General features: G+C 46.1%; 1 protein-coding gene across 1 annotated transcript in view; it reads right to left on the bottom strand.

The window, feature by feature from the left end:
- The window catches only part of LOC139424681 (protein kinase C alpha type-like), a 214,009-nt gene that overhangs the window by 36,269 nt on the left and 155,168 nt on the right, over window positions 1-22,572 (bottom strand). Inside the window, exons 6-13 of the mRNA XM_071176753.1 lie at window positions 19,359-19,515; window positions 19,112-19,246; window positions 15,673-15,766; window positions 9,858-10,001; window positions 9,154-9,327; window positions 7,065-7,156; window positions 5,251-5,313; window positions 4,901-5,039 (exon numbers count right to left, since the gene is read on the bottom strand). Coding sequence (XP_071032854.1) covers window positions 4,901-5,039; window positions 5,251-5,313; window positions 7,065-7,156; window positions 9,154-9,327; window positions 9,858-10,001; window positions 15,673-15,766; window positions 19,112-19,246; window positions 19,359-19,515 — 998 coding nt within the window. The remainder of the gene's footprint in view (window positions 1-4,900; window positions 5,040-5,250; window positions 5,314-7,064; window positions 7,157-9,153; window positions 9,328-9,857; window positions 10,002-15,672; window positions 15,767-19,111; window positions 19,247-19,358; window positions 19,516-22,572) is intronic.

The following is a 22,572-nucleotide window of genomic DNA, read 5'->3' as shown; positions in this document are numbered from 1 at the left end:
CCCAGTCTCTCTCCCTCTCCCAGTATCTCTCCCTCTCCCAGTCTCTCTCACTCTCCCAGTCTCTCTCCCTCTCCCAGTCTCTCTCACTCTCCCAGCCTCTCTCCCAGTCTCTCTCCCTCTCCCAGTCTCTCTCCCAGCCCCTCTCCCAGTCTACCTCCCAGTCTACCTCCCAGTCTCTCTCCCTCTCCCAGTATCTCTCCCAGTCTCTCTCCCTCTCCCAGTCTCTCTCCCAGTCTCTCTCACTCTCCCAGCCCCTCTCCAAGCCCCTCTCCCAGTCCCTCTCCCAGTCCCTCTCCCATTATCTCTCCCTCTCCCAATCTCTCTCCCTCTCCCAGTCTCTCTCCCTCTCACAGTCTCTCTCCCTCTCCCAGTCTCTCTCCCAGTCTCTCTCCCTCTCCCAGTCTCTCTCCCAGTCTCTCTCACTCTCCCAGCCCCTCTCCCAGTCCCTCTCCCAGTCTCTCTCCCTCTCCCAGTCTCTCTCCCAGTCTCTCTCTCCCATTATCTCTCCCTCTCCCATTATCTCTCCCAGTCTCCCAGTCTCTCTCCCAGTCTCACAGTCTCTCTCACTCTCTCCCAGTCTCTCTCCCATTATCTCTCCTCTCCCAGTCTCTCTCCCAGTCCCTCTCCCAGTCCCTCCCCCAGTCTCTCTCCATCTCCCAGTCTCTCTCTCCCATTATCTCTCCCTCTCCCAGTCTCTCTCTCTCTCTCTCTCTCCCAGTCTCTCTCTCTCTCTCTCTCCCAGTCTCTCTCCCAGTCTCTCTCCCTCTCCCAGTCTCTCTCCCAGTATCTCTCCCTCTCCCAGTCTCTCTCCCAGTCTCTCTCCCTCTCCCAGTCTCTCTCCCTCTCCCAGTCTCTCTCCCTCTCCCAGTCTCTCTCTCCCTCTCCAAGTCTCTCTCTCCCTCTCCAAGTCTCTCTCTCCCTCTCCAAGTCTCTCTCTCCCTCTCCCAGTCTCTCTCTCCCTGTCCCAGTCTCTCTCTCCCAGTCTCTCTCTCCCTCTCCCAGTCTCTCTCCCTCTCCCAGTCCCTCCCCCTCTCCCAGTCTCTCTCCCTCTCCCAGTCCCTCCCCCAGTCTCTCTCCTTCTCCCGGTCTCTCTCTCCCATTATCTCTCCCTCTCCCAGCCCCTCTCCCAGTCTCTCTCCCTCTCCCAGTCTCTCTCTCCCATTATCTCTCCCTCTCCCAGTCTCTCTCCCAGTCTCCCAGTCTCCCAGTCTCTCTCCCATTATCTCTCCCTCTCCCAGTCTCTCTCACTGTCTCTCTCCCAGTCCCTCTCCCAGTCCCTCTCCCAGTCTCTCTCCCAGTCCCTCTCCCTCTGCCAGTCCCTCCCCCAGTCTACCTCCCAGTCTCTCTCCCTCTCCCAGTCTCTCTCTCCCAGTCTCTCTCTCTCCCAGTCTCTCTCTCTCCCAGTCTCTCTCTCTCTCTCCCAGTCTCTCTCCCAGTCTCTCTCCCTCTCCCAGTCTTTCTCCCTCTCCCAGTCTCTCTCCCTCTCCCAGTCTCTCTCCCTCTTCCAGTCTCTCTCCCTCTCCCAGTCTCTCTCCCAGTCTCTCTCTCCCTCTCTCAGTCTCTCTCTCCCTATCCCAGTCTCTCTCTCCCTCTCCCAGTCTCTCTCTCCCTATCCCAGTCTCTCTCTCCCTCTCCCAGTCTCTCTCTCCCTCTCCCAGTCTCTCTCTCCCTCTCCCAGTCTCTCTCTCCCTCTCCCAGTCTCTCTCTCCCTCTCCCAGTCTCTCTCTCCCTCTCCCAGTCTCTCTCTCCCTCTCCCAGTCTCTCTCCCTCTCCCAGTCTCTCTCCCTCTCCCAGTCTCTCTCCCTCTCCTAGTCTCTCTCCCTCTCCTAGTCTCTCTCTGTCTCTCCCTCTCCCAGTCTCTGTCCCACACTCTCCCAGTCTCTGTCCCACACTCTCCCAGTCTCTCTCTCCCTCTCCCAGTCTCTCTCCCTCTCCCAGTCTCTCTCCCTCTCCCAGTCTCTCTCCCTCTCCTAGTCTCTCTCCCTCTCCTAGTCTCTCTCTGTCTCTCCCTCTCCCAGTCTCTGTCCCACACTCTCCCAGTCTCTGTCCCACACTCTCCCAGTCTCTGTCCCACACTCTCCCAGTCTCTCTCCCACACTCTCCCAGTCTCTCTCCCACAGTTTCTCTCTGCTTCTCTCTTCCAGTCTCTCTGCCTCCCTCGCCCCAGTCTCTTTCTGCCTCCCTTGCCCCTCTGCCTCTCGCTCCCCAGTCCCTCTGCCTCTCGCTCCCCAGTCCCTCTGCCTCTCGCTCCCCAGTCCCTCTGCCTCTCGCTCCCCAGTCCCTCTGCCTCTCGCTCCCCAGTCCCTCTGCCTCTCGCTCCCCAGACCCTCTGCCTCTCGCTCCCCAGTCCCTCTGCCTCCCTATTTCTCCTCCACCACTCCCTCCCCATCTCACAGGCCTGTTACTCTGCTAACCCAGTGTGTACTATTCCATTAGCATACAGTGACCAACGTGTTCCTCTCAGATTGATAGAGGCTGCGTCCCAGATGACACCCTATTCCCTTTATAGTGCACTGCTTTTGACCAAGGCCCATAGGGCTATAGAAGAAACAGGGTGCCTGTTTGGGACGCTCACAGAGCCTTCCCATGGCTGCCTATGTAGGTCAGGGTGAGAGGAAAACAGTGGAAAGAGAGAAGTAGAGCAATGCAGTGTGCATGCGGCGTAATGCGGTGGTGACAGGCGAAAAGAGAGGTGCCCGGGGACCGCCTGAGCTGTTTTTTTCCACATGGGTCCTGACAACTAAGAGACACACATACCTACAAGTACACGGAAGAGTACTCCCATACAGATACGCACGGGGACACACACAGGTGCGTGTAGACACACGGACACGCGCACACTGTCACACAGACAAAACGGAGAGGATAGCACACTTCCACATCAAGACAATATGAATAGAACAAACATATAGGGGACACAGAACTTCTGGTATTACGAGGTTGGGGTCAATTTCACTTCAATGAAGAAATCAGACTTGAAGAAATGAAGAAATCAGATTGCAATTCAAACTGTGCTTTTAGGTAAATGTCAATTTCCAACCATTCATTGGCGCTAATAAAATGGTCTCAACGTCTAGGTCTCGACAGTCGTGGCCAAAAGTTGAGAATGACACAAATATAAATTTTCACAAAGTCTGCTGCCTCAGTTTGTATGGCAATTTGCATATACTCAAATGTTATGAAGAGTGATCAGATGAATTGCAATTCATTGCAAAGTCCCTCTTTGCCATGGAAATGAACTGAATCACCCAAAAACATGTCCACCGCATTTCAAGCTTGCCACAAAAGGACCAGCTGACATCATGTCAGTGATTCTCTTGTTAACACAGGTGTGAGTGTTGACGAGGACAAGGCTGGAGATCACTTTGTCATGCTGATTGAGTTCGAATAACAGACTGGAAGATTCAAAAGGAGGGTGGTGCTTGGAATCATTATTCTTCCTCTGTCAACCATGGTTACCTGCAAGGAAACACGTGCCGTCATCATTGCTTTGCACAAAACGGGCTTCACAGGCAAGGATATTGCTGCCAGTAAGGTTGCACCTAAATCAACCATTTATTGGATCATCAAGAACTTCAAGGAGAGCGGTTCAATTGTTGTGAAGATGGCTTCAGGGCGCCCAAGAAAGTCCAGCAAGCGCCAAGACCGTCTCCTAAAGTTGATTCAGCTGCGAGATCGGGGCACCACCAGTACAGAGCTTGCTCAGGAATGGCAGCAGGCAGGTGTGAGTGCATCTGCACGCAAAGTGAGGCGAAGACTTTTGGAGGATGGCCTGGTATCAAGAAGGGCAGCAAAGAAGCCACTTCTCTCCAGGAAAAAAGCTTGTCCGGAGAAGACTAGGTGAGTGCTACCATCAGTCCTGTGTCATGCCAACAGTAATGCATCCTGAGACCATTCATGTGTGGGGTTGCTTCTCAGCCAAGGGAGTGTGGGCTCACTCACAATTTTGCCTAAGAACATAGCCATGAATAAAGAATGGTACCAACACATCCTCTGAGAGCAACTTCTCCCAACCATCCAGGAACAGTTTGGTGATGAACAATGCCTTTTCCAGAATGATGGAGCACCTTGCCATAAAGCAAAAGTGATAACTAAGTGGCTCGGGGAACAAAACATAGATATTTTGGGTCCATGGCCAGGAAACTCCCCAGACCTTAATCCCATTGAGAACTTGTGGTCAATCCTCAAGAGGCGGGCGGACAAACAAAAACCCACAAATTCTGACAAACTCCAAGCATTGATTATGCAAGAATGGGCTGTCGACAGTCAGGATGTGGCCCAGAAGTTAATTGACAGCATGCCAGGGCAGATTGCAGAGGTCTTGAAAAAGAAGGGTCAACACTGCAAATATTGACTCTTTGCATCAACTTCATGTAATTGTCAATAAAACTCTAAATGTTCAGTAGACACTAGCCTTTCTAACTCAAAATGTTCAGTAGAGGCACTGTAGTGGATGTGCTGATACAAATCAATAGGAAACCAGACACTAAGATACTATAGGATGCACGTACATGGTGGGTAAAATGCACGGAAATGGTGTTTAAGCACATATTTACGTGGTTTAAATGGCGTTTACATGAGTTCTATGCTAAAATAGCATTGTTAAAGTTAGCGCTTATGTTACTCTCTACAGCCGGGGTTCAGTGTTTCTTCCCTGAATAGACCGCTTACTGAGGCAGGCTGCTTAGCATGTAGACCTTGGCTTCTCTGTGATAAGTTTGAACCAACCCTAGGGCCCAACGATGTTTGTCCGAGTCAGCGGGAGAGTGTGTGTGTGTGTGTGTCCTGAGCTGTCGACTCGGATGTGGATCACCACGGAGACGGGGGCGCAGGCCAGACAATGACAAAGAGGACCACCCCCCTCCCTCCCCACACACACACACACTCCCCATGTCCCTACCTCTGGGGCGATGTAGTCGGGCGTCCCACAGAAGGTGCGAGTGGTCACGCCCTCGTGTATGTTCTCTTTACACATGCCAAAGTCAGCGATCTTAATGTGGCCCTCCGAGTCCAGCATCACGTTGTCCAGCTTCAGGTCCCTGCAGGAGACAACCGCATCATGTGACAAGGGCTAAATGAAGACGACCATTGTATTTTAGGGCCTTTACACCACTCCTGTTTACTTCCTGTTTACATTTATATTATTCAATGGATTCATTCGTGGTTTGACAATGCACCGTGTACAGTAAACATTGATCCTAGAATGGGATAAAGGGCCTCTGAGTTGGTATACATTGGAAGAAGACCCACCTGTAAATGACTCCTTTCGTGTGCAGGAAGGACAGGCCAACAGAGATCTCTGCTGCGTAGAACCTGCAACGACACGCTCCGTGTTAGACAGCCCTGAAGCCATTCATCTAAAACAGGGAAGGGTTGCAAAGGACTGTAATGTGCTGAACACAACCTGACAGCCGAGGTATAAGAATGAATATTTCTGCCGTCTCTCCTTCTCCTCCGTGCTTTGCAGTGCCCAGTCTAGTTTGACCTCTCCCTTCCCCCACTCTCTTCCAAGCCCTCTATTTATTTATCTTTTACACACACACACACTTTTATTCCCCCTATTTATACTGACCAAGAATATAAATGCAACAATTTCAAAGATTTGACTGAGTTACAGTTCATAGAACATCTAATCTATTGATTTCACATGACTGGGCAGGGGTGCAGCAATTCTGATTGTCTGGGCCTGGCTCCCAGTTGGGTATGCCTATGCCCTCCCACGCCCACCCACCTGGGAGCCAGGCCCAGCCAATCAGAATTAGGGTTTTATTATTAATGACAGAAGAACTCCTCAGCACCCCTCAGATGATCAGGCAGGTGAAGAAGAAGCGGTTTAGGTCATGTGGTTTAGTAAGAAGAACGCCCCTCTCCCCACAGGTGTGATTACTACCTCTGAGGGGTTAGAGCTTGAGGTAGTCACCTCATACAAGTACTTGAGAGTATGGCTAGGCGGTACACTGTTCTTCTCTCAGCACATATCAAAGCTGCAGGCTAAAGTTACATCTAGACTTGGTTTCCTCTATCGTAATCGTTCCTTTTCTCACCCCAGCTGCCAAACTAACCCTGATTCAGATGACCATCCTACCCATGCTAGATTACGGAGACATAATTTATAGATCGGCAGGTAAGGGTACTCTCGGGCAGCCAGATGTTCTTTACCATTCGGACATCAGATTTGCCCCCAATGCTCCTTATAGGACACAACACTGCACTCTTCTGTAAACTGGTCATCTCTGTAGACCAGTCGCAAGACTCACTGGTTGATGCTTATTTATAAATCCCTCTTAGGCCTCACTCCCTATCTACTGCAGCCCTCATCCTCCACATACAACACCCGTTCTGCCAGTCACATTCGTGATGTATTGTTGTCTCTACCTTCTTGCCCTTTGTGCTGTTGTCTGTGCCCAATAAATGTTTGTACCCTGTTTTGTGCTGTTTTGTGCTGCTACCATGTTGTGTTGCTACCATGTTGTTGTCATGTCATGTCATGTTGCTACCATACTGTGTTGTCATGTGTTGCTGCCCTGTTATGTTGTTGTCTTAAGTCTCTCTTTATGTAGTGTTGTGTCTCTTGTTGTGATGTGTGTTTTGCTCTATATTTATTTTTTTAAATCCCAGCCCCCGTCCCCACAGGAGGCCTTTTGCCTTTTGGGAGGCCGTCATTTGTTCTTAACTGACCTGCCTAGTTAAATAAAAATATTTTATTTCAGCTAACAAAAATGATTATTATTATTATTTTTTTTATTTTGTTTTTTACAAATGTTTAACCTTTATTTAACTAGGTAAGTCAGTTAAGAACAAATCCTTATTTACAATGACAGCCTACCCCGGCCAAACCCGGACGACGCTGGGCCAATTGTGCGCCGCCCTATGGGACTCCCAATCACGTCCGGGTGTGATACAGCCTGGAATCGAACCAGGGACTGTAGTGACGCCTCTTGCACTGAGATGCAGTGCCTTGGACCGCTGCGCCACTCGGGAGCAGAAACACGGGACACTTTACATGCTGCGTTTTGATTGGTGTTCCGTGTAAAAGGGGAAAGCGAGGGGAAAGGGGAACTTACACCGCCTGCGGCTCTTTGAACTTGCCCACTTGTTGGATGTGGTACATGAGGTCTCCTCCAGTCACGTACTCCATGACAAAGTACAGCCGGTCCTGGGCAGAGAGGGAGACAGAGATGGGGGTGTTAGATATCATTTAACATTGTTTTCCCATAATGTTTTGGGTTGGCATCCGTTCTACCCTCATATACCGTGACACGATAACAGCCGTGTCAGAAAGACAGAGGCTTTCGTCATTATACTGTAGGACCCAGTGATGAGGCTGTTGTGTAGTACTAAGTCACACATAGGGGATACGGTAGGAGTGTTAAGTAAGTTGGGGCAGCAGCGTAGCCTAGTGGTTAGAGCGTTGGACTAGTAACCGAAAGGTTGCAAGATTGAATCCCCGACAAATCTGTCGTTCTGCCCCTGAACAAGGCAGTTAACTCACTGTTCCGAGGCCGTCATTGAAAATAAGAATTTGTTCTTATCTGACTTGCCGAGTTAAATAAAGGTTCAATAAAATAAACTATAGAAAGCAGAACAACAACAACAACAACATCAGAGGAAAAAGTACACCCCTCAGAAATATTTCCCATGTATGACTCCATTATGTGAAGTAATGAAGTAAATCCCTCAGACAGCCTCTTTACCTGTCTGTCCTGCACTAGTCACAGGGCGACATTTTCAAAGTGCAAAACTTAACATGCACCTAATAGACAGACAGGTAAAGAGGCTGTCTGAGGGATTTACTTCATTACTTCACATAACCTGGTGGTTCGAGCCCTGAATACTGATTGGCTAGAAGACGTGGTATATCATCAGACTGTGTACCACAGGTATGACAAAATATTACCATATACTGGTCTAATTACGTTGGTAAACAGTTTATAATACCAATAAGGCACCTCGGGGGTTTGTGGTTTGTGGTCAATATAGCACGGCTAAGGGCTGTGTCCAGGCACTCTGCATTGTGTCGTGGGCTAGGCACAGCCTTTAGCCGTGGTATATTGGCCATATACCACACCTTCGAGGGCCTTGTTGCTTAATTATAACCTGGAAGTGTGATTTAATTTGAAACTTTCCTTCAACATTGTGCGTTCTGAAGAGGCAACCAATTTATGTATTCCTCATCTTACTAAACCCTAGTTAAATCAATCGCCTCCTTATAACGCACATCGTTGACGAATACACTTGAAATTAAATCACACTGCGAGATTATAATAAGGTTAGCTGTATTTTATGCACTTTGCTCAAGAGGCTTGACATAACCTGGCAGACAAGGCAAATGGTTTCCTTAAACAATTACCCTCAAAGTGATCGTGGCACCTTATTGTGAAGAGGATTTGGATTTCTCATCACTTAAAATGCATAGAATTTTAGATTTCCACTTTGGGGGATGGGTGTGTGTGTGTGTGTATGCGTGTTCGCCACCGTACGGTGCAGATGGTGCCTGTCCTTTGTCGTCTCTGCCCGGAGAGAGATTGAGGGATTAAAGATTAAGGAGGAATGAGAAGTGCTGAAAAAGTGGACAGATTAAAACAAAGAAAAATGTAATTGAACGTGTGTGTGTGTGTGTGTGTGTGTATAGTAACTTGACAAGGAATGCCCACACACAATTCAATATTACTTTCCTTTACTTTCAACCTAATAAATAAAGGTATTTGAAAGCGATACAGCCCACTTAACCTGTGGTAGGATCGCATCGAACAGCTACAACTCTGGGTGATGACATCCTCAAAGGGGAAAGGTCACGGTCAAGGCCAATAATAACCATGAACACATGAAAAGTAATCATAATATACTGCAGGTAAGTACAATAGCCTATCCAATGTAATTGTTTATTTAGTGTCATAGAGGAGCTTGATGAGTTAGAGAAATATAATATATATGTGTGTGTGTGTGTGTGTGTGTGTGTGTGTGTGTGTGTGTGTGTGTGTGTGTGTGTATATGCCCCACCACACTAACCACAGCCACATCATCATCAACATCGACAGACCGCAAAAAAGCAAGCAAATGGTGCGTTTGTGCGGGCGTGCCCATATGCCCACGTGTGTGTGTGTATGTATGTGTGCGTGCGTGTGTGTGTGTGTGTGTCCGTAGTCCCCATACCACAGTCTGGAAACAGGAGTGGAGTGAAGTGAGGAAGGGTGGTTTGTCCTGCTGGGCCAGGACTCTCTTCTCGATCATGGTACACTCCACATCATCGTCCTGAATCACCACGTCCTTCTTCAGGATCTTGACGGCGTACAGCTCCTCCGTGGGCTTCATCTCTGCCAGGATCACCTGGTACACAGGAGCACGAGAGGTCAAAGGTTAGACCGAAGGCTTCTAATAGGGTGGCTTAAGGCGGATAGTGACGCTATTAACTTAACTGTTATGTTGTTACTATGCTTACTAGTCAACTGATGCGTGGATATACTCATTTAGTCACATTGTGCTACGTCGAGGTACGGACAGTCTGAACTGAAACATGGCATTGCACTCATTCATTGCGTGACTCGGTTCTGTGTAAATTGTGGATGATGTGACTATGATGTGACTCACGCGCACCGACAATAGACTTGGATCTGAATCAAGTTCAGATTTTGTCCGATAGATAACATCCCAGGACCTTCATTGATTTCAGAAGCTAATAAGAATAACTCGTGACAAATCATTGTGGGGAAGTTTCCCAAACACAGAACACGCAAAGATCAACACTAAAAAAAACGAGATCAATGGAGAACCTTCATTTTGAAAGTGGCTCGGCTCGGCTTAATCTGTGTCCGGGAGACTTCACCTCCTTAAAAATACAAGTCAGATCCTGGGCTCACCTTGCCGAAGCTGCCTTTCCCCAGCACGGCCAGGAAGTTGAAGTCGCTGAGTTTGACCGAGTCCAGGTTGTTAGAGGGCAGACTAGACGGGCTGTCATCTGATGGAGAGATCACCTTCTTGGTACCAGGGCCCAGCTTGGCTTTCTATGTGTGGTGAGGAGAGGGGATCGGCGTGAGACACACACACACACACACACATACACACACACACTGCTGTGCAGCCTTTTATAACACAATAGAACACCATTACATTTTTTTTATTTAACATTCACTTTGGAGGAGATGGAACACAGATAGACACAGAGGGTATAAAAAAAAGTAAATATGGATTTACAGAACACGTGTTGAATACTCCTGACTTTGCCATTATGCTAACTCATTGTGGTAAAATAACTCCCCTTTTTGTGGCATTTACAAGAAACCCTTAAGTCAAAATGTTGAAATTCATCTAAACCCATTTGAATGAATTACTGTCAAACCCCTCAGTGATAATGCATTGTCATTGGTCAAGGTGCCATCCAATCAAGTATCAATCCCGACGCTTAAAGTGTGTCCACTACATGCTCTTACAAAGCTTCAACCGTGCTTGGTTCAGAATCAGAGCCAGACGGTAAAACCCTCCTGGCCTCGAACACACACATGCACTAAAACACACCCATTTTCGCACACTCTTGCGACCTCCATTTTCTCCAGAGGCCCATTCCATCGGTTTTCCAGGCAGTGGGGACATGGCGGTGTCACAGCAGCCTGGGTGCCATTATCATTCTTCACCCTTACTCACAGGTGTCAAATCTCTCCCCACACACACACACACACACACACACACACACACACGAGCTTGGGCCAAATCGAGCAGCTGGCCCAGTCATGCTAAACCTGGTCCACACTACAGCTGAACCTCGTCGGTCTAGTACACTGGACAGGCTGGCAGCCACACACATGACACACTACACACAACAATAAAAAGCTGTCCATTTGTGTAGAATATATACAACAATCCAAAAAAAATCAACTGAACCAAAAGACATCTGAGCCCACTGGGAATCTGTCCAATGAATTGACACGTCACGTGTGTGAGGTTCTCTGTGTACACAATACACTATCGGGCGAAGCAGACCACGGCACACCTATAAGCGAAGCCAACGAGAGGAAGAGACTCGCAAAAGCGGCCTCACTTCCTCACGGACGCACCTGAACTTTGGCTTTGTTGGCTTTGTCCTTTGCCTGCAACCACAGCAGGGGAGAGGTGAACAAAGAACGGCTGACGGCTGAGACACAGCCGTACTATCAGAAGCACTACCATACAGACATGCTTTATCTCAGGAGCACAGTCGCTCATAAGACTAAACGCATTGACAACACAGGCACATTTTTATTTCAGGAGCACTCGCTCATAACACCAAAGCACTGAAACAATTGCACAGGTCGCTCATAACACTAACCCACTGACGCAAAGGTACACGTTATTTCAGGAGCACAGTGGCTCATACTGGGTTTTACAACAAAGTGCTATGGGGACATCTAGTGGTAAATGGTGGAAACTACAACTTGTGGCTTTCTTGCTACGTTTCTTTCTCTCACTAACAAAAGACAAACAAATGCATTCAGAATCATTTTGAGTTTGATGACAGACAGATGTACATCATAGACAGACAGACAGACAGACAGACAGACAGACAGACAGACAGTACACAGAAAGACAGATGTACATCATAGACAGACAGACAGACAGTACACAGAAAGACATGGACGGGAAACCTTTACTAACAATCTCCTTCCAACCAGTTATAGCCCAATGGGGAGTCCCCAATTCCCACCCCCTATTTCCCCACCCGCTTTCCCTGTGCCTAGTCCATCCAGGTTAGGTGTACGCGGCTGCAGTATATACACAGACCCCCGCTACACAGCTGAGGGAGGAATAGGAGTGAGAGGTCCAGTTGGTAGAGCACGGCGCTTCCAACGCCAGGGTTGCGGGTTCGACTCCCACGGGGGACCAGTAGGGGGGAAAAAAAGTATGAAAATGTCTTCACTCACTACTGTCAGTAAACTCTGGATAAGAGCGTCTGCTAAATGACCGAAACACGAAGAGTAGTAAAGAAGAGGTGGAGGACTAATAGACGAGGGGAAAAAGAGATAAGGGAGAGAAGGAGAAGAACAGAGTGTGTTTGTGTATGTGGGTGGTGGGGATGGCTGCAATGTCCCTGTAATGAACAGGCACTGAAACATGTGTCCATCGTCCTACACTTCTGTCCTTGGGGTCTGCAGAGGTTAAGGCCTGTTTTCCTATTGGATGATATGAGGAAGTCGCCCTGTGGGACACTTGTATTTTCAGCATATTGTAATTGTATACTGTCCTATTTTATTGTGGAAGGAGCCTACCTGTATGTATACAGTACCAGAAACGCTATCTTTGTAGAGAATAATATTTATATAAAAGAAAATAAATACACATTTGTATTGTAGGCCAATTTTCAGTCACATTTCACTTCCAGCTTGACAGCTTTACACTTGGTTTTCTCAACACTAGACAAGGCTATTTACAGCTCAAGACAATGATTTACGAGAGCAATTCCTGCCATCTGATGGCTCTTGTTCTTGTGCTAATTCCAACCCCACACTGAGAACAAATTGTTAGTAAACTGGATCTATTTGCAGTAGCCTTAAACCACGTACAAATGATCAGAGCGGAAGAGAGTGAGAAAGCGAGTGATTGGACACAAAGGAGGAAGACAAAAGAGGAACAGAGGCAAGGAAAGGAGACAGCGGATGGGAGGACGGGAGCGAGGAGAGGAGAGATACCTTTAGGAAGTGATAGTTAATTTGGCAATCCTGGAAGAGAGGGAGAGAGACGGGGGGAAAGGGAGGAGAGAAACTCAGGCATTAGATTTGACAAGACAAAGGGTGGGCATCTAGAGGTCTCACAGAGCACAGATGAGAGGAGGGAGAGTTACGCTAAGGGAGAAAAAGGAAGAGAGAGAGAGAGGGGCAGGCAGAAAGAGAGAAGGGCAGGCAGAGCGTGAGAGTGAGGAGGGAGACAGGGGAAGAGCGATAGGGAGAGACCGGAAGAGAGAGAGAAAGAGAAAGAGAGAGAAAGCTATTTTCTTAGACCACTTGTCTCAGTCAGACAGACACAGTAGTAGCTGTAAACAACAACAGGAAGTGACCTCAGCCCATTAACCCCGAACCTCTTGTGCATACCAGCCAAAGCGAGAATGATCTTTTACAATGCACCTACATTTGTGAAAGACATGGAAGAATATAATGCCACACATACCAACCTTAAGATATCTTGTCAGTGGGCCACAGAAATAGACCAACTAGACAGGATTAAAATTAAGCACTATAGACAGGAACATCTTGAGCCCTCACACTCTCTAGTTCACATTGCTCCATATGTCTAGCCTGGTAACCCATGGCAATCCAAGCACGCACAGCACAGCACGCCAGGACGTCGGGATACCAAAGGGTTGTTCATTTGAAATAAATGAGGGGAAAAAAACAAACAGAGTACTTGAATAAGAGATACAATTTGGGTAACATCCATCCCTCCACTCTAACCCCTCCATCCCACCACTCTAACCCCTCCATCCCACCACTCTAACCCCTCCATCCCTCCACTCTAACCCCTCCATCCCTCCACTCTAACCCCTCCATCCCTCCACTCTAACCCCTCCATCCCTCCACTCTAACCCCTCCATCCCTCCACTCTAACCCCTCCATCCCTCCACTCTAACCCCTCCATCCCTCCACTCTAACCCCTCCATCCCTCCACTCTAACACCTCCATCCCTCCACTCTAACCCCTCCATCCCTCCACTCTAACCCCCCCATCCCTCCACTCTAACCCCTCCATCCCACCACTCTAACCCCTCCATCCCTCCACTCTAACCCCTCCACTCTAACCCCTCCATCCCTCCACTCTAACCCCTCCATCCCACCACTCTAACCCCTCCATCCCTCCACTCTAACCCCTCCATCCCACCACTCTAACCCCTCCATCCCTCCACTCTAACCCCTCCATCCCTCCACTCTAACCCCTCCATCCCTCCACTCTAACCCCACCATCCCTCCACTCTAACCCCTCCATCCCTCCACTCTAACCCCTCCATCCCTCCACTCTAACCCCTCCATCCTTCTACTCTAACCCCTCCATCCCTCCACTCTAACCCCTCCACTCTAACCCCTCCAACCCTCCACTCTAACCCCTCCACTCTAACCCCTCCAACCCTCCACTCTAACCCCTCCATCTCTCCACTCTAACCCCTCCATCCCTCCACGCTAACCCCTCCATCCCTCCACGCTAACCCCTCCATTCCTCCACGCTAACCCCTCCATCCCTCCACTCTAACCCCTCCATCCCTCCACTCTAACCCCTCCATCCCTCCACTCTAACCCCTCCATCCCTCCAAGTGATAATGACACACAGTACACTAGTGTCCATCTGAGGGAGTTCCCAGTCATACTTTATCAGCAAGACTAGCCACCCTGCTGGGTACACGGTGTGATGTCTGTGGCCCCAGGCCGAGTCTGCACTCAACATGACGGAGAGGTGTACGGGCCATGGATGGGTCAAGCTATTCATCAATACTGTAGTCTCGTTACTGTTAACAGGCTCTGTCTATTGAACCAGGCTCAGTCAAAATATAACACAAGGCCATCAGCTGTGTCTACCTGATGAAACCAGAGGACAACACAAGAGTAACTGAAAGAAAATAAATAACAGTTCTAGAATGAAAACCTAATGCAGAGGTGGTTTGAGAACCAAATAAATAACATACGCAATATACTTTCAAATGACTAAAACCAAAATGGAAACTGGGTAGAAATGATAATCAACCTATATTCATACAGGTTCTCAACTATCCAGCTCTCTAACAATCACTAGACAGTCACGGAGCATCGAAGATTCCAAAAAACGATAGAGTACTATTTTTAGCAAATTTTTACGACGGCAAGGAAATGTAACATATTTTCACGGTGGCCCCAGGGCCAAAATGAGTTTGACACCCCGGATCTAATGCCCGTAAGACAAGTGGTGGATATCTTTCTATCCATATCATTCAATCGATTATGGAGCTTTTGGAATATAGTTCATTCCAATATAAACTAAAACTGATATTCTCAGGAGTGACGAACTAATCCTTCCTGCCCAAATCCATGTTCGTGCTGATGAACTAGCAGCTTTACAGTGACACCGGTCTGAGTCACCCCTGATTCTAGAACAGCGGGGGTCAAAGGTCAACCCCTACCATATTCTATAAGCCTGTATCTACAAAGCTGGATATACTATTGTCTTGGAGGACGAGAAAAAGACCACCGCACCTTCGAGCCACCCAGAGTAATTAATAACGAGGCAGCCTCTCATTGGGCGCCTGGAGACAGACGAGCGGCACAACAGAGTTTTAATTAACAGCCCTGTTTCCATGGAGAATCCATGGCCCTTTCATGTCCAGATTCTCCGGGACACACAGTGTGTGGCCATCTTGAAATGCAAACATATTTGTCATGGAGAAGGGCCAAATTCAATTATGCCAGTTTAATGTGGTTGTGGAGTGGCTTTGGTAGAAGCTCAAGGACTTAATATGATGAGTTCACTTAGTCACGGTCACAAACATAACATGTGGATATAAACAGGAAAAAACACACACGCGTTACTGAATAAAACAGAAGTCACTCATACAAACTAACAGGCATACAAAGAGACGTATCACGACGTGGAATAAAAATCACAGAATGTTCGATGAAAGCAGGATGGGCTGCAGTAACCAACGATTATTCGGATAATATGTTCTCCAGTCTGGTCTCTGAGGCCTCACCTCAAACTTCTGTCGGAGCTCCTCGTTCCCGTCATCCTCCTCTGAGATGGGCACGTTGTAGAACTCGCCCTCCTCTTGGTTCAACATCTTGTACCTGAGAGAGAGAGAGAAAGAGAGAGAAAAAGAGAGCGAAAGAGAGCATTCATATTTCAATTATGATTGTTTACAAAAACAACATTATGGATGTGAAGCCAAGCCCATGGACTTTCTGAGACCCAGCTTGCTATTTATAGTGCAGTCGATAAGCGTTAAAAGTAACAGAATGTTTCTAAGAGCCAGCATAAAAACATCTCAACAGCCTATAAAACCCAGAAAGAGATGTTATACCCGGAGACAAAAAAGCTAGGTATGGAGCGGCCACTAGTTGACGTCTCTGCATTCCTCCCTCCCTCCCTGCATCACTTCAACCCTCTGTCCCTCTCTAACCTCCGGAGTCCTACCCACTTGGCCCAGACACATAGTTCATTACAAAGCAATAGTCCCTCTGGCTCCGGTGCACTGGGCCAGAATGATCCGTGTGTTGGCGGCGCTCATGAAACACATCACTATTTATGACCCACAGACATCAGATGGCACCTCAAAAAAGGGCACTGAGCTGTGGAGATAAAGTTCACTGTTGCTGTTGTGATTAATGATCGGTGGGCACCAGACTGAGATTAAAGGGACCACAACGCCAAGAGGCTCTGTGATGATGACCAACAATGACATGGAAATGCAGGTAAGCTGAGAAGAAGGGACTTACATCCGAAAGATAATCTTGATTTATCACTGCACTTTTCAAATAGAAATGGCTATAAAAAAATATCAGATTACAGCTGTGATTGCTTCAAACGGATAAACCAGGATAAATTAAATTAATGTTCATTAAGATCCCTTCGTCGCTATTAACTTAATGACTGCTACTCTTCCGGCAGTCTACAAAAACACAACACAATTTTTTTTTGACAAACGCAATGCTCTCTGTAATTATTGGGACAGTGAAGCAGTGTTCCGTCTTTTGGCTCTATACTACAAAAGTCTGGATTTGACAGTGCAGACTGTCAGCTTTAATTTGAGGGTATCGTCATCGATATCGAATGAACCGCTTAGAATTTACAGCACCTTTTGTACATAGTGCATCCGTTTTAGGGGAGCAAAAGTATTGGGACAAATTCTGAATGAATCGTCAATAATGATGAGCGAGAAAGTTACACAAATATTATACCCCCAAGACACGCTAACCTCTCATCATTACAATAACTGCGGAGGTGAGCATCTTTTGGGGGGTATGGTATTTGTGCGTCTATCACTTTCTCAGTCATCATTGGTCACGATACATTTAGGATTATCTGTCATCGTGGTAGTATCCACATTCGTGTAGAAGTGGTTAGAAACATGTTATATGCTTATTTACAATAAAAGTGACCCGAAATGACACAATACAATATTTACAAATTCATTTCTATTGGGAACAAAATAATCTGAAACATAACCAAAACAAACAGCAAATGCATCTAAAACAAGCTTGATGTAGTCATTGCATGCTATGAATATGGGAACATATACTTAACTTTTTTACTGCTTTAATACACATACAGTTGAAGTCGGAAGTTCACATACACCTTAGCCAAGTACATTTAAACTCAGGTTTCACAACTCCTGACATTTAATCCTAGTCAAAATGCAATGTCTTCACGGTTAGTTAAGATCACCACCTTATTTTAAGAATGAGAAATGTCAGAATAATAGTAGAGAGAATGATTTATTTCAGCTTTTATTTCTTTCATCACATTCCCAGTGGGTCAGAAGTTTACATACACTCAATTAAATTGTTTAACTTGGGTCAAACGTGTCGAGTAGCCTTCCACAAGCTTCCCACAATAAGTTGGGTGAATTTTCGTCCATTCCTCCTGACAGAGCTAGTGTAACTGAGTCAGGTTTGTAGGCCTCCTTCCTCGCACAAGCTTTTTCAGTTCTGCCCACAAATGTTCTATAGAATTGAGGTTAGGGCTTTGTGATGGACACTCCAATACCTTGACTTTGTTGTCCTTAAGCCATTTTCCACAACTTTGGAAGGATGCTTGGGGTCATTGTCCATTTGGAAGATCCATTTGCGACCAAGCTTTAACTTCCTGACTGATGGCTTGAGATGTTGCTTCAATATATCCACGTAATTTTCCTACCTCATGATGCCATCAATTTTGTGAAGTGCACCAGTCCCTCCTGCAGCAAAGCACCCCTAAAAGATGATGCTGCCACCCCCGTGCTTCACGGTTGGGATGGTGTTCTTCGGCTTGCAAACCTCCCCTTTTTCCTCCAAACATAACGATGGCAAATGATGGCCAAACAGACCAGAGGACATTCTACAAAAAGTACCATCTTTGTCCCCATCTGCAGTTGCAAACCGTAGTCTGGCTTTATGGCGGTTTTGGAGCAGTGGCTTCTTCCTTGCTGAGCGGCCTTTTACGTTATGTCGATATAAGACTTGTTTTACTGTGGATATAGATACTTTGTACCTGTTTCCTCCAGCATCTTCACAAGGTCCTATGCTGCTGTTCTGAGATTGATTTGCACTTTCGCACCAAAGTACGCTCATCTCTAGGAGACAGAACACGTCTCCTTCCTGAGCGGTATGACGGCTGCATCATCCCATGGTGTTTATACTTGTGTACTATTGTTTGTACAGATAAACGTGGTACCTTCAGGCGTTTGAAAATTGCTCCCAAGGATGAACCAGACTTGTGTAGGTCTACAATTCTTTTTCTGAGGTTTTGGCTGATTTCTTTTGATTTTCCCATGATGTTAAGCAAAGAGGCACTGAGTTTGAAGGTAGGCCTTGAAATACATCCACAGGTACACTTCCAATTGACTGAAATTATGTCAATTAGCCTATCAGAAGCATCTAAAGCCATGACATTTTCTGGAATTTCCCAAGCTGTTTAAAGGCACAGTCAACTTAGTGTATGTACACTTCTGACCCACTGGAGTTGTGATACAGTGACTTAATCTGTCTGTAAACTATTGTTGGAAAAATGACTTGTGTCATGCACAAAGTATATGTCCTAACCGACTTGCCAAAACTATAGTTTGTTAATTAACAAGAAATTTGTGGAGTGGTTGAAAAATGAGTTTTAATGACTCCAACCTAAGTGTATGTTAACTTCCGACTTCAACTGTAAGTGAATTTGTCCCGATACTTTTGCTCCCCTAAAATGGAGGTACAAAAAGTGCTGTAATTTCTAAACGGTTCATCCGGTACAGATGAAAATCCCTTTAAATTAAAGCTGACAGTCTGCACTTTAACCTCATAGCAATTGTTTGATTTTAAATCCAAAGTTCTGAAGTAAAGAGCCAAAAGAAGAAATAAAGCTTCACTGTCCCAATAACTATGGTGGGCACTACATATTCCCTACCAGATAGAGGAACACTGCATTGGAATGTCATCTAATGTTATACTTACCAACCACACACAGGAGATTTGATCAGCTCTGACACGCCGAAGGACAGGGAGCCCATGAAGTCGTTCCTGGTAGTCCGGTCCCAGTCCCACACCTCCACAGACAGCCTGCGGTCCTTATCTGTAGCCTTCAGCTTGCTGGAATAACACACAGACATATGTACAGTGTTAATGATAATGACTACATTACCCATAATACACAAACGTGAAAGGGGCCTAACATTGTGCCCAGGGGTACACCTCAACTCACAATGTAAAAGACTCATTCCAGGTGGGATTGAGGTTGGCGAGGATGGTCTTGGTCTTCTTCTTGGTCTCATTCTTGGGATCTGGGATGAGCTTGAGCTTGACGTAAGGATCAGACGAGCCGTTGGGGTCCATGGGGATCAGATTTCGACCTTCGCCCACTGATGGAGAAACAACACAGAGGGAAAATGTTGATTTTGAACTAATACAGGTGACATCATTTATTGTACAGTGGTATACTTTGAGAGGACTTAGTGTGTTCTTTAAAGTTGCCTTGTAACAGCATGATGGATTTAATAATGGGCATGGAAATTCAACAATCAGGAGATATGTAATAAAAAATAACCCATATGTAGACAGGATAGAAACCTGCTAGAGATGGTTATACAGTATGTATATTGTTGTTACTATTTCAGTAGTACCAGCCTCCCCGTCTCCCTCCTTGTGGTCCTGTGTTTAGCCATGTTCAGCAAACTGCGCACAGACACCAGGGACATTAGCACCCCATTAGCACTCTGGCTCCCAGAGCCATGGAACACAGCCAACCACTTTACATTATGCAGGGAATCGCCACGGAGACCGAGCCACTGAACGCCTGCCTGGTCCAGGCAAGCCCTTAAGCCCAGGAGACCCGGAGACAGCTTCTCATGTGGTCCTGTCAATCAAATGCTGGCCCTGACATAAGGGCTTGTTGATAATAATGCTAGATTAACCTTTGACCCAGAACGAGAGCAGATAAGCTACTAGAGTAAAACTGCATAATGGATGCCATTTTGTCACGCTGTGTTGATAGGGTAGAGTAATAGACTAGAGTCTTTATTATCTCAGATGGGCAAATCATTTAAACTCAGTTTTCACAATTCCTGACATTTAATCCTAGTAAAAATGTTCTGTCAGTTAGGATCACCACTTTATTTTAAGAATGTGAAATGTCAGAATAATAGTAGAGAGAATGATTTATTTCAGCTTTTATTTCTTTCATCACATTCCCAGTGGGTCAGAAGTTTACATACACTCAATTAGTATTTGGTAGCATTGCCTTTAAATTGTTTAACTTGGGTCAAACGTTTTGGGTAGCCTTCCACAAGCTTCCCACAATAAGTTGGGTGAATTTTGTCCCATTCCTCCTGACAGAGCTGGTGTAACTGAGTCAGGTTTGTAGGCCTCCTTGCTCGCACACACCTTTTCAGTTCTACCCACAAATTTTCTATAGAATTTAGGTCAGGGCTTTGTGTGATGGACACTCCAATTCCTTGACTTTGTTGTCCTTAAGCCATTTTCCACAACTTTGGAAGGATGCTTGGGGTCATTGTCCATTTGGAAGACCCAAGCTTTAACAAGCTGATGTCTTGAGATGTTGCTTCAATATATCCACACAATTTTCCTCCCTCATGAAGCCATCTATTTTGTGATGTGCACCAGTCTCTCTTGCAGCAAAGCACCCCCACAACATGATGCTGCCATTGCTCCCAAGGATGAACCAGACACAGGTACACTTCCAATTGACTCAAATTATGTCAATTAGCCTATCAGAAGCTTCTAAAGCCATGACATCATATTCTGAAATTTTCCAAGCTGTTTAAAGGCACAGTCAACTTAGTGTATGTAAACGTCTGACCCACTGGAATTGTGATACAGTGAATTATAAGTGAAATAATATGTCTGTAAACAATTGTTAGTAAAATGACTTGCAAAGTAGATGTCATAACCAACTAGCCAACACTAGCCAACACTATAGTTTGTTAACAAGAAATTTGTGGAGTTGTTGAAAAAATTGTTTTAATAACTCCAACCAAAGTGTATGTAAACTTCCAACTTCAACTGTATACAGCATTGTGTACACAGGAAGTAGACCTCGTACCAGGCATGAATAGTCAGTCCATACCTAACAGTAGAGAACTACAGCTTATTGAGAAAGCTGACAGCAGCTGGCATGAAGGAGAGTTTTGACCTGTTAGTTCTACACTTAGAGAGCCTGTATCTGCGCTTTGAGGGAAGCAACAGAATTTCAGCAAACAGGGGATGCTGGGAGTCCCAACTAATAAATATTAATAGAAACTGTAAGCTATAGTAATTTATATTAAGCTATAGCAGTTATAGTACCTAAATGCATTTTCAACTATAAGTAATTATATTTCCCTCACAACACCAAACGTATTGAAAATTAAACCATAACCTACGAGCCACTGATTTATACATAATATATATATATATATATATATATATATACATTCTATATACATAACAAAGGGGCTACATTTTTGCCTGGGATTGTCATATGAGAGTGAATTAAGTTACGAGACAATTCGATAAGCCTTGTGCAAATAAGCTTTAAACTTGCTTCCGTCTGTCCCTCCCGCTTGCACCGGTGCTAGGGGATTCGTCTCGTTTGGATAGCGGGTGATGGCATATGCTGTCAGAGGTGAGAGAGGGCTGGAGGGGGAGGACACCTCATTGGGAGAGACAGGGGATCGTACCAAATGTCTCCCTATGCTTTACATCGTGCACGACTTTAGACCAGAGAAATATAGGGGGTAGGTTTGCCATTTGGGACTTAAAGCAGAAGCTATTCTTCCTTTGGTCCAAACAGGGTTAAAACAATTACATCCGAGCCGCAGCCTACACCATCAATTTAAATAATACATCATACCAAACATTATTACATCCCATTGCTGCCACCAAATGTCATCCCTGGCAGGACAATGCATATATGAGGAGACGGATAACCACAAGCAGACAAACATATTAGCAACCAGGCTAACTCGGACCTAACCTGCTAACGGAACTAGGCTGGAAATGGGGGATAATGTGTTGAAGCTAGACGCGTCTCAAAATGGCTTTCTCAAACGGCACCTTATTCCCAAATACAGTGAACTACTTTTTACCAGAGCCCTATAGTCCCTGGTCAAAAGCAGTGCACTATATAGGGAATAGGATCCCATTAGAGATAGAGACAGCCATAGAGTCATTCTAACCCACACTTGGCTAGGTAAGGAACCTGATCCTCCCCTTGAAAGCATGCACTGTGTCATTTTAGCATAACTCTTTGTCATGCAATACTGACAGTAGGTGAACTATGAAGATAGTGATGTGTCTTGATATCTGCTTCTAAAGTGTATAATGCCTGGGAATGAACTCATTCACCTGCAAAACCTAATGAGAATACATGTGAACCGCAGTTTTGTAAATACCAATAAATGATTGCATCCCCGTACACA

Source organism: Oncorhynchus clarkii, chromosome 13 (assembly GCF_045791955.1).
Source record: "Oncorhynchus clarkii lewisi isolate Uvic-CL-2024 chromosome 13, UVic_Ocla_1.0, whole genome shotgun sequence".
In the NCBI taxonomy this organism is placed as follows: Eukaryota; Metazoa; Chordata; class Actinopteri; order Salmoniformes; family Salmonidae; genus Oncorhynchus; species Oncorhynchus clarkii.
Note: the sequence above shows the minus strand (reverse complement) of the source record. Positions and strands in the feature narration are given on the sequence as shown.